The following is a 15,740-nucleotide window of genomic DNA, read 5'->3' on the forward strand; positions in this document are numbered from 1 at the left end:
CATCAAGATGCAAAATAATTCCAGAGAAGGATTGTAAGATTGTCTTCGGAAACACAGTTTAAGTGCAAAACTAGCCAAAAATGCCATGGAGACAGAAAAACAGCGTCTAATCTGAATGTGAGAGGAAAACTAATGGGGTAATAAAACCACATATGCAACCAATGGATATCTTCAGTGATGGAGACTACCGAGTTGTGTTTTTGACTCTTAGGATGGTGAAGCACTGATGTATTACAGTGGATCAGATCGTGGAAAATACAGCTGATTGACAAGGAGAACACTGACATTTAAAATTACTGAGAAAAAACATTTACAATCCTAAGAAAACAACAGCTTTCCACATACAGGAATTACAAGATGTTTTTAAATAATTTAGTTTTCTAATAGTACAGGAAAATTGAAGCCTCAGAGTAGTAAATACTTCCACAGATGAGACTGGACTTTCCATGTGAGCGGTATAACTCTTGTGGATATTAATTTGCTTATTTCAGCCCTAGGTGGCTAGAAAGCATACCGGGTTAACAGCTTCTCTTTCTTACAGGGACCAAGAGGTGAAAAGGGCACAAGGGGTGAAATGGTAAGATGAAACAACTTTTGTGCTTTCAGTTTTTTGGCTGTGTAAAAACTATTCCTGTGTTACACGGAATACGCTCTTGCATGTTCTGAATGGCAGGCAGTCGTATTGTGCTCCTGGAGAGCACTGGCCAAGAAAGCTGATAGCATAAGTCAAAAGTCTGACCTCTCGTTCAGGTTGACTTATGTGGGTATGCCCGGTGGGTGTATGCTGTCAGGCAGCATGACCCCGATCATATAACTGTCACATACTTCAAATCTGTCCCAGTTCAGATATAAAAGAAAAATCCTTTGTCACATTTCTTGTCAATGCTCCAGTGCCTCACAGCACAGCGTGCATACACATGTTCATACATCTATACCATCTTGTCTAGAGAGGGAGAAGTTCAGGAGAAGCCTAGAACTGAGGGTGGGTGTCCATGCTGTGTGTGCCAGCTGTAGTACCAGTAGGCAGCATTAATAATTGGTTATGAAGTTGCTGTCTTTCATTTTTCATTAAGAATATTACATTAGGTTTTGTACATTAATAAATATTTTATTTGATTTAAAAGTTGTGTTTGAACTAGTAAAGTCTCCAATTAATTGTGGCTTTGTGAAAAGCCATTGAAGTATCATATTTACAGTAAATATGAATGCAATGATAGTCGATACCTATGACATTACTTTATATGGCAGGTTAATAATTAGTTCCTTTTCCAGTAACTAACTAATGTGATCTTGTTCCTGTTGCTCCTACCCTGCCTTTCACCAAACCTCACTAAAATAATTTAGTTTATTTTGTGTTTTGTTTTTGGCAGCTATCTGTGTACAATTCTAACCTAGCTACCTTATGGAAGTTCTGAAAAAAAATCAGAAATACTCAAAACTGCTTAAAGAATTAAGGCTTGGAACGCAGCTTGCTGTATGGGTCTTGGGGAACTTTCCTCTTTGATTCTAATGCTCTTGTGGCAATTGCTACCTCAGAAGAGGAGGAAAACGAGTTCCTTAATTCATGCTGATATTAAACATCTTAACTGTCTTTTTGTACTGTTTGTTCATAAGAATTGTTATGACGGCATAGAGCTAAAAATGCTGACCCTTGAAAATGAAAAATAAAAAACATCCAAAATGGTGAACAAGAAACACCTGTTTCCATTATTGGTGCTGGTGTTTAAGAAGTTATTTCCTGCATAAGTTATTGAATTCATCAAGATGAATTAATCTCCTGAGACTGTCTTCAGAAGAAGAATGTTTGATTTTAAATCGTACACAGTGGCATTACTTTATATTATGTAGCCAAGAAAAGGATTTATTTCCAACTATTTTCAGATACAAAAGAGAAAAAAATATTTTCATTTATCTGTGTACTCTGACCTTGAATTTATGCCTTTAAAATTTATATTGGCATTCTTCCTAGAATCACAAAGATTTAAACTTTTTTGTAGCAGTCCCAAGTTTTAGTTACAGTTTTTAGTCTGTCAGGGATGCAGTGTTCACTATTAGAAAGAAATGTCCTTTTATCCCCTGAAAAACACGGAATGTAAAATCATGTCTCCTTATTGAGGTCAGTGGTGAACAAATGTTCAGATCCTGTACACTATTTCTGGAGAAAAATTGATAAAGTCAGAAACGGTTTGTTAAAAAAAAAAATTATTCAATATTATTTTTCAATTCAAAATGTTCATTTCACTGTGATTGAAACATTTTAAAAACATGGAATACATTTTGGAATATTGATTCAGAATTCTGACAATTCTGAAAGTGTGTTCTCATTGTCTTAATTTTTTATTTCATGGCATGTCACATAATGAATTATAATATAGAGTCATAGGATAATCCAGGTTGTAAGGGATCTCAAGACATTTCTAGGCCAACCTCCTGTTTAAAAGAGTCAGCTCTGAAATCAGACCACATTGCTCAGGGATTTATTCAGCTGGGTCTTGAAAACTTCCAGGGGTGGAGATAGGATAATCTCTCGGCAATCTGTTGCAGTGTATGTCTTTCCCATTATCATCTTTATCTTAGATTTACAATCATTAATGGCAGCTGTTACACTGTATTGTGCATCTGACTATTATATTGTGGGATGTTATTAGGCTTTACCCATTACCAGATATCAGATAACACCAAAATGACAAAAGTGATTGGGGAAAGATGAACATTAAAAGTTTTTGTTAAAAAGACTTTATGTTTCTTGGAAAATTTCAAAAGTCATGGAAAATGTGGAAGCCTTGGGATTGCTTATGTTTTCAAAGTTAAGCGTATGTATCATTGCCTGTAAAATCAGGGCCTTACAATATTAGAACAAGATCAGGGTTTTGGCCTTTGAACTTCTGTACTAGTAATCAGATTGGGTGATTAAAGAATTAGAGCACACTAAAACTTACTGTTCAAGTCTCTGCTTTTGTTGTTATGAACTGGAATTACACTTTTCTCACTTAAATTCTAATGTGATCAAAGGGTAAATTAAGTAGATTTGTAAAGGTAATCCTGTACATTCCAGTAAAACATTTAGCAATTAACTTAATCCATGAAAAGTGTAATTTAACCTTATTTTGCTGCTCTGCAACAGAAAGAAAGAACATTTATAATGTCTCTACAGGTTTTTCAATGTACTCTGTGCAGTTTCATTATATTTTAAAGGCTTGTAAAGTTAATTGATATACCCCTCTGAACTTCTAATGCATTTTAAAAATGTTGTATCCCCAAAGTAGCTCACTATATTTAACAAAGAGCATTCAATATTCACCTTTTTTTCATAGGGGTTTTATTGGCAAGGAGACTGTGAATCAAGAAAAATCACATTCCTGTTTTGCAAATACCTTAAATTCATGGAACAGAGCAGGTCTTGATTTTTCAGTTCTCTCAGAACTATTTCAGTTCTATCTCAGAAACCACTATAAATTGTTCTTGTCCCAAGACCTTTGAGTCTTAAAATTGTGACACATGCCAAGAACATAGAATATTAACTGAAGCATTCAGTCATCTGAAAAATCCACTGGAATGTCTAAATCTCAGCACGCAGAACAAGGACATCTATTCAGCAGAGAGCAGTGGTTACTTAGGGACAAACTGTTGAAGACTTTGTGCCTTGCCTTGCCTTAGTGTTTGCATAATTGAGTCCTGAACCAAGATAAACAGATATATCCGTGAACTGCCAAATTCATTTCTCAAGTTTTCTTTTTCACACTTTCTCTTTCATTTTATACGAAACATACTTCACCAAGCGCAATCAGACAGTCCAGTAATATATCCATATGGGACTGAAGGTATCCTGCAGCAGCCTAACAGCAGCTGAGTTGCAGATCTGATGAATTAAATGTGGAGGTCAGCCCTCTCGGCTGGCATACAACAAGGTAGCTCTGCAAAACCCAGCTGATTTGCAACAGCTGAGGGGCTACCCCAAAACAGTGAATGTCATCTCTGCAAACTCATCTCTCATCAGTTTTTTAATACTTAATAACAACAGTAATATTTTATGCCTATTTAATAGTAATAGGATTTCAAAGAAAATTTAAAGCTGGGCTATAACCAAACTCAGAAGAGTAAAAGGCAGCAAGGTACTTGCCACAGAACCCACAGGGATTTCTATACTACTGTATATGATAAACTGACTTTTTTTCTTTTTTTTTTTTTCATTTTCCAACATCATTCATTAATGCCTTTATAAAATATCTGTAAATATGTAAAAGATGGCTTAGAGTGCCTTCTATTGGTGTAAGTGGATGAAACAAATAAATAGGGTTAGGATTTATCAGTTGAAAAGCTGGCAATATTTACAGTCCCTAGAGCTTATGCCATTGAGATCCTCTTAGTCAAGTCCATCTCTCTAAACACCCTGAAATCACTTCTGTTTTTCTCCTCTATTCTCCAAAGAACATGGGTAAAGCATGGCTCTTGGCCTCAAAGCTGTTTGCAGTCCCTCAGCACAGCCTTGTTGGTAGAGCCCTGGTGCTAGGAGCTATGTGATGGCCCTCGCTTTTCACACCCTTCATAATCCAGCAGCTGAGCCTCTCTGGCAGGACCAGGGCAGGTGACAGGCAGGACCCTTCACGTGTGCAGCTGTAGAGGTTATTGTAACGCCTGACCGATGCATTCCCCAGCAGCTACCATGTGCCCTGCCGTACAAATATGTCTAGAGGCAGTAAGAAACACCGCTGGTATTCTCCTAAGAACTGGCAAATTTGGAGCCTCAGTGACTTAAGTAAATCGCTCCTATCTGCTTTGAGAACCTTTGTTAAAATAGATGTGTATTAATGTTAGATTGAACCTGGCCTTTCTTTAACCATTTCCAGCTACCCTTGCTGGTGGCAGCTTGAAGCACAGCCCAAGTTCAGCAGTTGTAGCATGCAGTGGCACTCACACAGGTCTTGCTGTGAAATCTCACAGCAGGAATACTTCTTACTACCATGTTAAGTGACTTACAACTTAATACCTCTTTGACTAGATCAGTTTTGCAGTATTTGTCAGCATGACCATGTCAGATAAGATTATTTCTCTTTTGGCAGAGACTTTGTACTAGTGTGACCATACTGGTGTAAGAGGGCTTTTGCTGGAACAGCTTATTGTGCTTGAATAATTGGTACAAGAAACACTAGCTAAAGAAGGTTTTGCTTAAATTAACTCAGTTATGTTAAAAGGTTTTACTAATACGTGGTGCAGGTCTGGCCTATGCCTTTCATTCCTTTTTCTTCTCTTTTGCTCGTATCAAGGCACTGCCATCTGTTCTTTTCCTTGTCATTGTTGCTATTGTTCATATTACAGCAGCTCCTAAAGGCTTGAGTATATAGACTGAAGGTGAGAATCTAACAGAGACACAAGTATCACTGTATATTCATAAATATTCATAATCATTCCATCTTAATGTGAATAGTTGCTCAAAGAAAAGATAATTCATATGCAATTATTGTTTTGGGGGAGGGCCTGTGTCCAATCCTAAGGCAACCCTAAAACTTAGGTTTCAGACTATGTACATTTTGGCCACATAAGCCTTTGTATGACTTCTGTTGTTCCCTTAATATCAAAAGTCCTTGAATAAACAAGTAACCAGCAACCCAGCAATACTGACAGGAATATTCACATGTTAACAAAGCATGGTACTTTGACAATAGCAACTAGTCATAGAATCACAGAACGTTGGAAGGGGCCTCAGGAGATCATCTAGTCCAACCCCCTGCTAAAGCAGGTTCACCTAGGACAGGTTGCACACAATTGCATCCAGGTGGGTTTTGAATGTCTCCAGAGAAGGAGACTCCACAACCTCCCCGGGCAGCCTGTTCCAGTGCACTGTCACCTTCAAGGTAAAGAAGTTCTTCCTCATATTTATTCAGGTGGCACTTCTTGTGTTGCAGTTTGTGCCCATTGCCTCTTGTCCTGTCACTGGGCTACACTGAAAAGAGCCCAGCCCCATCCTCTTGTCACTCGCCCTTAAGATATTTGTAGACATTTATAAGATCCCTTCTCAGTCTTCTCCAGGCTCAACAGGCCCAGCCCTCTCAGCCTTTCCTCATAAAAGAGTTGGCTCCAGTCCCCCCGTCATCTTCGTAGCCTTCTGCCAGACCCTCTTCAGCAGTTCCCTGTCCCTCTTGAACTGGGGAGCCCAGGCCTGGACACAGCACTCCAGTTGCTGCCTCACCACAGCAGAGCAGAAGGGGAGGATCAGCTCCCTTGACCTTCTGGCCAGCTCTTCCTAATGCACCCCAGGATCCCGCTGGCCTTCTTGGCCACCAGAGCACACTGCTGCTTCAGGGGTAACTTAATAATCTACAGCTTTACCAAAACCAGTATCACATCTTCTTCATTGTACATATTGTGGCATTTTGTGATTTTAAAAAATGCATAAATGTAAAAGCAGAGGTGTTCATCTATAACCATTGTGTTTTATCTCCATGTCTTCCAGGGGCCTCAGGGACCTCAGGGCCATCCAGGGCCACCTGTAAGTGCATAAAAAAATATGCCTGTATTTTTCTATAGTGATTGCATTATATAAACTTACAAAGCACTTAATATCTGGTTTATCCCACTTTTCAGGGACCACCTGGACCACCAGGACCAAGAGTAAGTTCTGTAGCAACCGTAACCTACAACACAGTCCTTTTTTGAAAGTGAAAGTAGCAGGATCCTCTTGAAATGCATTGCTTGTTCCATCACTGCACATGAAATGCAAATACATTTTTTTACAACTTCCATCACTACAGCACTACATTTTTTGAGCGTTCCATCTTACACTGTCAGTTCTGTTCTGCCACGCTGCTGAGCCCTCACCAGGCAGCGCTCGTGGACATGCTCATACTTTTGACATGGGTTAACTCCACCGTACTCTAAAAGGTTTTTCTCTTGTATTTGAACACTCTGAAAGACAACAACAGAAAATCTTGTGCTATTTCTGGCCCAGATGTTCTATACATATATACGTGTGCGCACACACACACACACACAGATTTAGTTTGTTAAGCGATTGTGCCAGTTAGGACAGACTCAATTGCTGAAGTGTCGTAAAGTTGTAATGATATGTATCGTCTGAGAAAAAACTTTAAGAACTAGATGCTTATGTGGGTGACTTAATTCTTCAAAAATAAGCAAACCTGATGTCTGGGTCTGGTATATATGTCACACAAAGTGGAGAGAATGCAGATACACAAGCAATGGGCTTTCTTCCTCAGAGGCTAGTTTATCTGTCTTAGTATTTGTTCATGCGTCATGAGGACTACTTTGATCAGTCAGCTGCTGATGGCTGATTGAGATATTCTTTGTGTGCTTCTGTCTGTAAAGGAATAACACCTTTCACATGTACCTGGATTGGTTTTCTTAAGTATATAAATTAAATGGCTGGGAGGAATAAGTTGGGATATTAGTCTGTAACAACTATTATAGTATCTTTTTTCCAGGTTCCAGGAGTATAAGCATTAAATTGTGTATGGGGGTACTAATAAAAATCAAATATGCTTTTTCTGTATGCTTGTTTGCATTCTTTGGAAATGAAAGGGAGGATCCTATTTTAAAAGTAAGTGTTTACAATTAATTACTTTCTAAAGTGACAAAATAACAAAGCTATCATGTATGTTGCTCTAGTGCTCAAAGAATTTAATACCTGCATTTTAGAATATTCCTGTTCATCTTCTTATATTCTGAAAAATCTTCTTTGGGTATTTTTTAGAAGCAAGTGGACATCAATGCTGCTGTTCAAGCTTTGATTGAGTCAAATGCTGCACTGCAGATGGAGGTAATATATATCAGTGTACTTTACATTGTCATACAGGGTATGCAAGTATAATTACATTTTTTGACGACAGAATAGAGCTTCTTTACAAAGACTTAATTTTAAATGAATCATGGATAGCAAGTAGTTACTGTAGAATAGGATTAAACATGCTGGGTTTTATAGGATAAAGTTGAAATGAATTTAAGAAAAACACCAGAGATTCTACCTTTTTGTCATGATTGGCAGTAATGGAAATTTACTGGCCACCACCCATAACAGACTGTGTCTGTTCATCCACAGATGATGATAGTGGCATTTAGGCCTTGATTCAAAAAATACTGACATATCTGCAACTGTGTGGTCCCACTGATTGCAAGAAAATTCCCTACATGGGTGAAGTCAAGTACATTTGCATATATTTTCTAGGTTTAGCCGAAGAGTATATGTCACCATTCAATATCTGAAACAGCTGTGTGTACTTTAAAAATGCACTTTTCTTTTTTCTTTTTTTTCCTGTATCCACATTTTTATGTCAACATGTCATAATGACATATTTGCATGGTCTTAATCTGCCTGTAATTTCACTGCTAGTATAATTTTAATAAAATGTACTAATTTGTTTATTGGAATATGTTATTCTTACCGTTTTATATGGCTGATTGCATGCATTATAAACACTTTGCTTCTGTCTGGCTATTCAATGGCCGTTTGACTTTTACTATTGTTGCGATACTTCTTTGTGGTAACACATTTGCTAATGGCCCTTGGCAGAAATACCAGAATACTGAAGTAACTTTGCTAGATCACGGTACAGAGATATTCAAAACGCTGCACTACCTTAGCAATTTACTGCACAGCATCAAGAACCCTCTTGGCACACGGGATAACCCAGCACGCATCTGCAGGGATTTGCTTCACTGTGAACGTAAAGTATCAGATGGTAAGTGTCCACTTCCATTAAACCTTTAACACAGCTAGGCTTTGAAATGTGTTGCTTCCAAATGTTACTTTCTACATTAAAATTCTAATGTGTAGATTTAAAAATTATATTCTGCTACAGTGTGTCTGTCAGAGCTATCTATATTTAAGATAAAAATCCTGAATTTTAAAGATGAAAGTATGTGGCTATCTAATTGAGACAGATTATATATATAAGTAAACAAAAATGTCCAGAAAATTTGAAGCAGAATCCAATTTTGTGATTAAAAGTTTCCCAAGTATTTATAGATAAATGAATTTTGTGTGGATCAGATTCTAGATTCCTAATGAGAAAATCATATACAATACACTATTGCTGTCAGATACACTGACAGTAGTTGTATCCCAGAAGATCCTGAATCAGTATTTCAAATCCAAGATAATTACTTAAACCTGTAATGTCAATACTGTGACATAATTCAGTTTCTGAGTGGCTAATAAAATAATAAATACCTGTAAATATCCCTATTATTAAGTATTAGGGTTAACAAGCAAAGGAGAAAATGGGAAATAAAGTTAGATGTTACAGGGAAATTGCTGTTCTATGGCATATATAAGGATGGATCAATTCTTTAATACTCTCCTAGAGATGAGCCTAATCCACATTAGAACTGTGCTCTCCTAAATAAATCTGTCCTTTAGGGCCACGAAGGTCACTGACACAGTCCTCACTTCAGAGGATTACACACACCCATATAAATTGTAGAGCACAGGCTCACCCATATTTAACCATAAATTAAGGGAAGCTAAATCCTGATATAATTTGTGTATGTCCAGTTTCTTTTATTGGACCAAATTCCATGGATTCACAATGGTAAATACTCATTGCCATCACTAGGATATGCCATGTAGAAGTGTCTGATGGGAGAAAGTGGAGAAAGAAAGGATCGTCAAGATACTATGAGAGCAAGAGAATGCAGATTGGTATTTTACATTCCTGAATATATCTTCTGTACAAAGTCAAGCTCAAAGAAAAAAAGTTAAGTTTCAATACAGAAAGAGCAGACTGGAAATACCATTTGTTCTCACTATTTAGCTACAGAAAGAGAAAACATTTTTGAAACTATGACAGTATTCAAAAGTCATCGTATATGTCATCAGAATTGAATGGTTATGATAATTTTGCTCAGTATCTGTTATTAGTAGAATTATAATAGTGAAGGGGCTTTCATGTTCCTTTTCTTTCATTTCCTCGTGGAGCTATGGTGATAATACATGATCTAATACTTGCCAAAAAGTATGACTATTTTAGCAAATTGTTTAGTAACAATTGTATTTTGGTTTTATTTTCCATCTGGGATTATATACTAATAGGAAAATACTGGATTGACCCAAATATTGGATGTCCTTCTGATGCCATTGAAGTTTTCTGCAACTTCACTGCAGGTGGTCAGACATGTTTAATGCCACTGTCTGTGACAAAGGTATGCATTGCTTCGGAGAGACTCTCGGGGGGGGACTCTGAACAAATGAATGCTTATTTGCTTAACGCACAAAAAGGTGTTAGATTTCAGGGTTTTTTTAATGTTTATCTTCATGGAAGGACATGTTGTGCGTTCTGTTACAGAAGTTACAGATTTTCTGGAGACAGTATATGTTAGTGTTACTCTCACTTTGTTTATTTACTCGCCTTACATGCCAATAGAATTATTTTGTTTTGCTTTATACTTTTCTATAAAAGGCATAAAAATAAGCCTGAAATGCTTCTAAGCTACATTAGTAACTTATAGAATCACAGAAAGGTTTGGGTTGGAAGAGTCCAACCCCCTTTGCCATCAGCAGGGACACCTTCCATTAGACCAGGTTGCTCCAAGCCCCATCCAACCTGGCCTGGAGCACTGCCAGGGATGGGGCATCCTCAGCTTCTTTGGGCAACATGTTCCAGTGTCTCACCACCCTGACAGTAAAGAATTTCTCCCTAAAATCTAATCTAAATCTTCCCTCTTTCAGTTTAAAACCGTTCCCCTTCGTCCTATTGCTATAGACCCTCATCACTCAAGGCAGTTAAGTATAGAGATGCTGAGGTCATTGCAATGGGAAGGAGAAAATTATGACTACTTTTCAACATTTGCTACTTTTAAATGCCATTAGGCAGAGACTGGTTCCCTTTACATGATTAGTTCACACTCCTCTTTACATGTAGTCCTTGAACCCTTGGGAACAGAAATTCTGTATTTGTGGAGTTTTGCATATATACTGTAGTCATTGAAGAGTATCAGAAATGCCATAAAGCTCCCATACACATTCCAACATTTGGAAAATCCCTGAATATGATCTAGTCTTGGAGAAATTACTGTTGAGTAATGAGTAACTATATTTTCTGCCTAAAATCGAAGTATGCTTACAAATTTTGGGAGTTTTAATGGGATGGAAGTGTTGCCAGAACTTGTAGACGAAGAAGACTAAACAGCAGGATGATGTGGCTGCAGTTAAAACACTGCTGCTGACAATATCTTTGTTTGAATCACAAATTTATTTGTTTCAGTTTCCTTATTTCAAAACAGTGGGTTTTGCCCAGCTGTGTTTCAACGATGTTGTAAGCATTAGCAAATGTTTGTATTTAAGCTTTGAAAATGTCCTTATGAATGCTTCTGTTTAAAGTAATCTCTATAATAGAACCTAAAAGCTCTCCTGAAAAATACAAATCATGCTCTTTGGCATTGATCCCAGTGTATACACGTGCATACATGCTCCCGTGCCTGAACACCGCACATGTCACTTCGCGTTGCTGCGGCCATTCAGCATAGTCCAGCTGTAAGTCTAACTATGCATTTCTCTTGGAACTTAGCTGGAGTTCGGCATTGGAAAAGTACAGATGAACTTCCTTCATTTACTGAGCTCAGAAGCAACCCATAGCATCACAGTTCATTGTCTGAACACACCGATGTGGGGATTAAATAAAGCAGGTGGCCAGAAAACGTCTGTTAGCTTCCAAGGATGGAATGGTCAGATATTTAAAGCAAATACGCTACTTGAACCGAAGGTGCTTATGGATGAATGCATGGTAAATACTTTTTAGCACTAGCATTATTAAAACCATAATGGAGTTACGACTTAGACGTTATTAGCTTTCTGCAAATAAATAACAATCATTTAGACTCACATCCTGTGAAGCTTACTTCTTATATTGTTCTGCATACGTGTCTATCTGCCAATCTTTTGATGTTAAATTCAACATCTGTCCAAATGTAAAAGCAATTGCAGCAATAGAAGATATCTATACTTGCTGTTCACATTGAGTGTCATGTAATTCTAGACTCTACTAAGACACGGGAGAGATATCAGAGCAGAAGTAAGGAGGTCCTCCAGGAAACTTTAGGAACAGTTACTCTCAAAACAAAAATTCAGGCTTCAGTAAGAGTTCTGTTGAGGTTATCTAACACAAAATCTCAGGTCAAAACAGGCTGGAAATTATTTTTTGGACAGCTACTAAATATCTTGGAATTCACTGACTATAAGTAGATTATTTGGTTATTTAATAAAGTAATAATGATTGGAAAGGGACTCCATGGCTAACTAAAACATTAAATCATATTTGTATTTAGGAAAAATTAGAAGAGCTTATCTCATGCTTATTAGATTACGCTGCTCACCAAGATGTGAACCATTTGGTAAATGTCTTGGTAGAACACTATGAAATACAGCAGCAGGGCACCTTACCCTTTCAGTATTTTTTAGCTCTCCTTTACAGTAATGAAAGATGTGAGAGTGGTTCCATATTGATACAGGGTTGCTGAGTGAGATTTTTATTCTCAAGACAGAAAGTGGTTTGAAGCCATTATGCTTCCAAACTTTATTATCACACACTAATGAGATGCTGTAGCCTGGGTCACGCAGATAAGGTATGGTCATTGAAGCCCCTTCTCCCCACCTCCTGGTTTGTTCGGGACTGTTTTAAAGTCCAAGAAAAGTTAAGGCATACAGTGGTGACTATTGAGAAGTGCTGTTTTTCTTGAGATTCTACGAGGTCTGTCACTCTTTCTGTGGGAAACTATGTACTGTACAGAATCACACACATTTCCCTCTCTGCAGGGATTTGACTTTTCAGTGATCCACTGTACTTGATGGTTTTTAGGAACGCAGTGATTGCAAATATCAAAACACTCCCAACCTCAGACAATGTTATAATGTTATTTTATAATTTTTATGGCATATCAAATATTTACTGAGATTTTTAAAGGCTTAGAATAAACAATACAAAATTCATGTCAAAAATGCAGCTCTCATTCCCTATCATTATTCGTCAAGGGCCTAAAAAGTCATTCAAGTGCTTGTAAAGTTCATAGTCTGAGACCTACTGTTCAGATTTGGAGGTGACTTTAGCAAGACATCTGAGTCTGTATGAATCCAGGGCTGCTTGCAAAGTGACAGGCGATTTGCTCTGAGCCAGAGCATGTGTTGCACTGTGCTGCACCGTGTCTGCATCAGCTCCAGCTGGATACTGGACTGGCCTTTTTTACAGTTACAGTTTTGCCAGGAGTGCCCATGGTATCGCGTAGGAGAAATGGCATTTGTAAAATTGCATAGTTTATTTAGGAACTGCTGAGAGAAGAAATGTTTCTATACACTACTCCTCCTGTCACTCTGTAAGCACAATTTCCATTTGAGTTTTGAAGCTTTTCTTTGAAATGAATCTAATACTCTGCTTCTGTGTGTTGCAGTTTGAAGATGGCAGCTGGCATAAGACACAGTTCTTTTTTCACACTCAGGATACTAATCAGCTTCCAGTTGTTCAAGTTAATGCACTTCCTCATCTCAAACCAGGACAGCAGCACTTCATAGAAAGTGGTTCAGTGTGCTTCCTTTAAGGTTTCTGTCCTGGGTGTTTTTTGCATCAACATGGAATTGCTGCATAGATTGAATCAAAAGTAACGATCCACTACAGGCAAAATTACTAGGAAACTGAAGAATCATTTTAAACAGTGTGCTTAAAGAACCTCAGGAAGAAAAAGACTTCCTCCTAAGGAGAAATGGTATTGAAAAGGAAAAGAAAGAAAAAAAAGAAGAGACTACAAACATTTTCATAAAGTATTTAAAAAAAAAAATGTTGGTGCTTTCTTGCATAATTTCCTGGAACTGAGTATCTGAACATGGAATTTTTCAGGACCTCTAGTGTTCTTAGCAAACTCTTTAACAGCACTGCAAAGAAACCATCCTGAGGAAAGCTGGAGACATACAATACTAAGGAGCAATACTGGCTAATGCTCCTAAATGTGCAATAGCTTATATATGAAAACTGAATTATGCCACAGTACAGTACGTCTTCTTTTCTGAAACATTGTTTTATTATCGTCCTTTGTGGACACATGCATCTTAACAGATGGCACACTACCTCTTTCGCATTTCCTGTCCATGTTGCCTCGGTGCTCTTCATAACACAAGGTGCTTGTGGCCTTAGCAGAGATTATTTGAGTCCCTTTTTATCTTTCAGACTGTATGTGCTGGTTACATCAGGATATGTTTCTGTTGTAAAGGTACTTATTTTAAATTGTTGGTCACATACTTCGCTACAATGAAAACATTATTTATGAGGATTTCTTGTTTAAAATATTTTTGTGTACTGTTGTGGAAGTGGTATATGAGACAGCACATTGTATATGATGCATATAGTCAGAAAAGTCAGCTTTACAGGCATTGTAAAAATTGTTGTTAGAAGAGCTACCTACAGTAGTTTTGAGTTTTAGATTCTGTATTTCAGTTAACATTTCTAATGCCAAAGGCATCTTAAGATGATATATTGTGTATATATTTTGTAACTTGTGAAAAAGATCTACTACAGCGTGTCTTCTGAATGGCTGCTGTTAAATTATAATCAGCATTTCATCAACCTAGAAATTCCATTTATTGCAAAGTTATTAGATCACTTTTTTTTTTTAAATTAAGTCTAAAATGTTCTATCATCTTTTTTTTATTAAAAAAAGAACAACTTTTCCATTAGGAAAAGCAGTCTTTATAATGATACGCCTCTATCTATTAGCAATCCAAAGTGTGCTCAGTAGTACATGGTGATACCAAACTACATGAGGGAGCAGGGGAGCGTTCAGCTTGTTTAACTGTCTTGATTCACAGGAAAGCACACTTACCGAAGTATAATAAAATAAGCTTCCAAGCTATCTCTTTTTTGTCTTTTACTATTGTGTTTCATATTGCATAGTTCATTCTTGGTTACGATGAAAGTTCTCTAGAAGGGTGCTTGTTAGGTGGCAGCGCTTCTTTTAGCAAGGGGAAATGCACATGCTTCGTGCCATCGAATACTGCGAGAGTGATGGTGTTTACTTTTACAAGGTAACGTACACGTACAACCCATTTTACATTTTATATCAAAGCATCAGTTTTGTTCTCTTTGACAACATGTGATAAAACTAAAGGCAAAGCAAGATGTCAGTGATGATGATGGTTAAAGAAAATGTCCCACTTTTTGCATTTTCAAGATCATTACACTCTGACAGTGTCACTTCACATTTGCTCTTAGTTTGGCTGTGGATCTGATGTGACGAAGGGGCTACTTATTTTTTCTAAGAATGTTGTCTTTTAGAAAATGTTCTGCTTCACGTATATTTGTTAGTCTCCTTGCCCTATTTTTGGAAAGTCTTTATAGCCTGGTCTTACGGTTTATATTAGCATGTCTCAGGAATTGTGTTTTAAAATCAAAGAGCTTTAAGTCTTACAAGGCTGTTCAGACGCAAACGTGTAGGTTTCTGTAAGTGAGGCAAAAATGCACATCCCAAGCAGACGGCGCAACGAACCTGTGCCATGGGATGCTGACAGACAGTAACTGCTGTGTCGATGGAGGTGCGGTGGTCAGAGGTTGGCTGAAAGCCTCCTGTGGGACAGGGCACTCGGGAAAGCCTCCCATGCGCGGTTATCTTCACCGGAGCTCCTGAAGGTGCTCGCAGGACACCTCGTACAATTTTGTCCCCATAACGTTAACAAGTACCTGTACGCTGCAATTAATTTTTTTATGGTTTCTGAGGTGGTCACCTACATGGTTACCCTTAATTTTAGAGTA

The 15,740-nt window shown here is 37.7% G+C and overlaps 1 protein-coding gene across 3 annotated transcripts in view; it reads left to right on the forward strand.

Annotated features, from left to right (window-relative positions):
* Window positions 1-14,844, forward strand: part of COL24A1 (collagen type XXIV alpha 1 chain) — a 148,346-nt gene extending 133,502 nt beyond the window's left edge. For 2 of the 3 annotated variants that reach the window (XM_040611030.1, XM_040611031.1), the window contains 8 exons: window positions 542-577; window positions 6,452-6,487; window positions 6,583-6,609; window positions 7,709-7,774; window positions 8,525-8,693; window positions 10,046-10,155; window positions 11,520-11,735; window positions 13,393-14,844. In XM_040611030.1, the coding sequence (XP_040466964.1) occupies window positions 542-577; window positions 6,452-6,487; window positions 6,583-6,609; window positions 7,709-7,774; window positions 8,525-8,693; window positions 10,046-10,155; window positions 11,520-11,735; window positions 13,393-13,539 (807 nt within the window). In that variant the 3' untranslated portion in view covers window positions 13,540-14,844. Of the gene's footprint in view, window positions 1-541; window positions 578-6,451; window positions 6,488-6,582; window positions 6,610-7,536; window positions 7,556-7,708; window positions 7,775-8,524; window positions 8,694-10,045; window positions 10,156-11,519; window positions 11,736-13,392 lie in introns of those variants that run through there. The other variant, XM_040611032.1, reaches the window with a different exon arrangement.
* Window positions 14,845-15,740: the final 896 nt, after the last annotated feature.

This window comes from Falco naumanni, chromosome 11 (assembly GCF_017639655.2).
Source record: "Falco naumanni isolate bFalNau1 chromosome 11, bFalNau1.pat, whole genome shotgun sequence".
NCBI lineage: Eukaryota > Metazoa > Chordata > Aves > Falconiformes > Falconidae > Falco > Falco naumanni.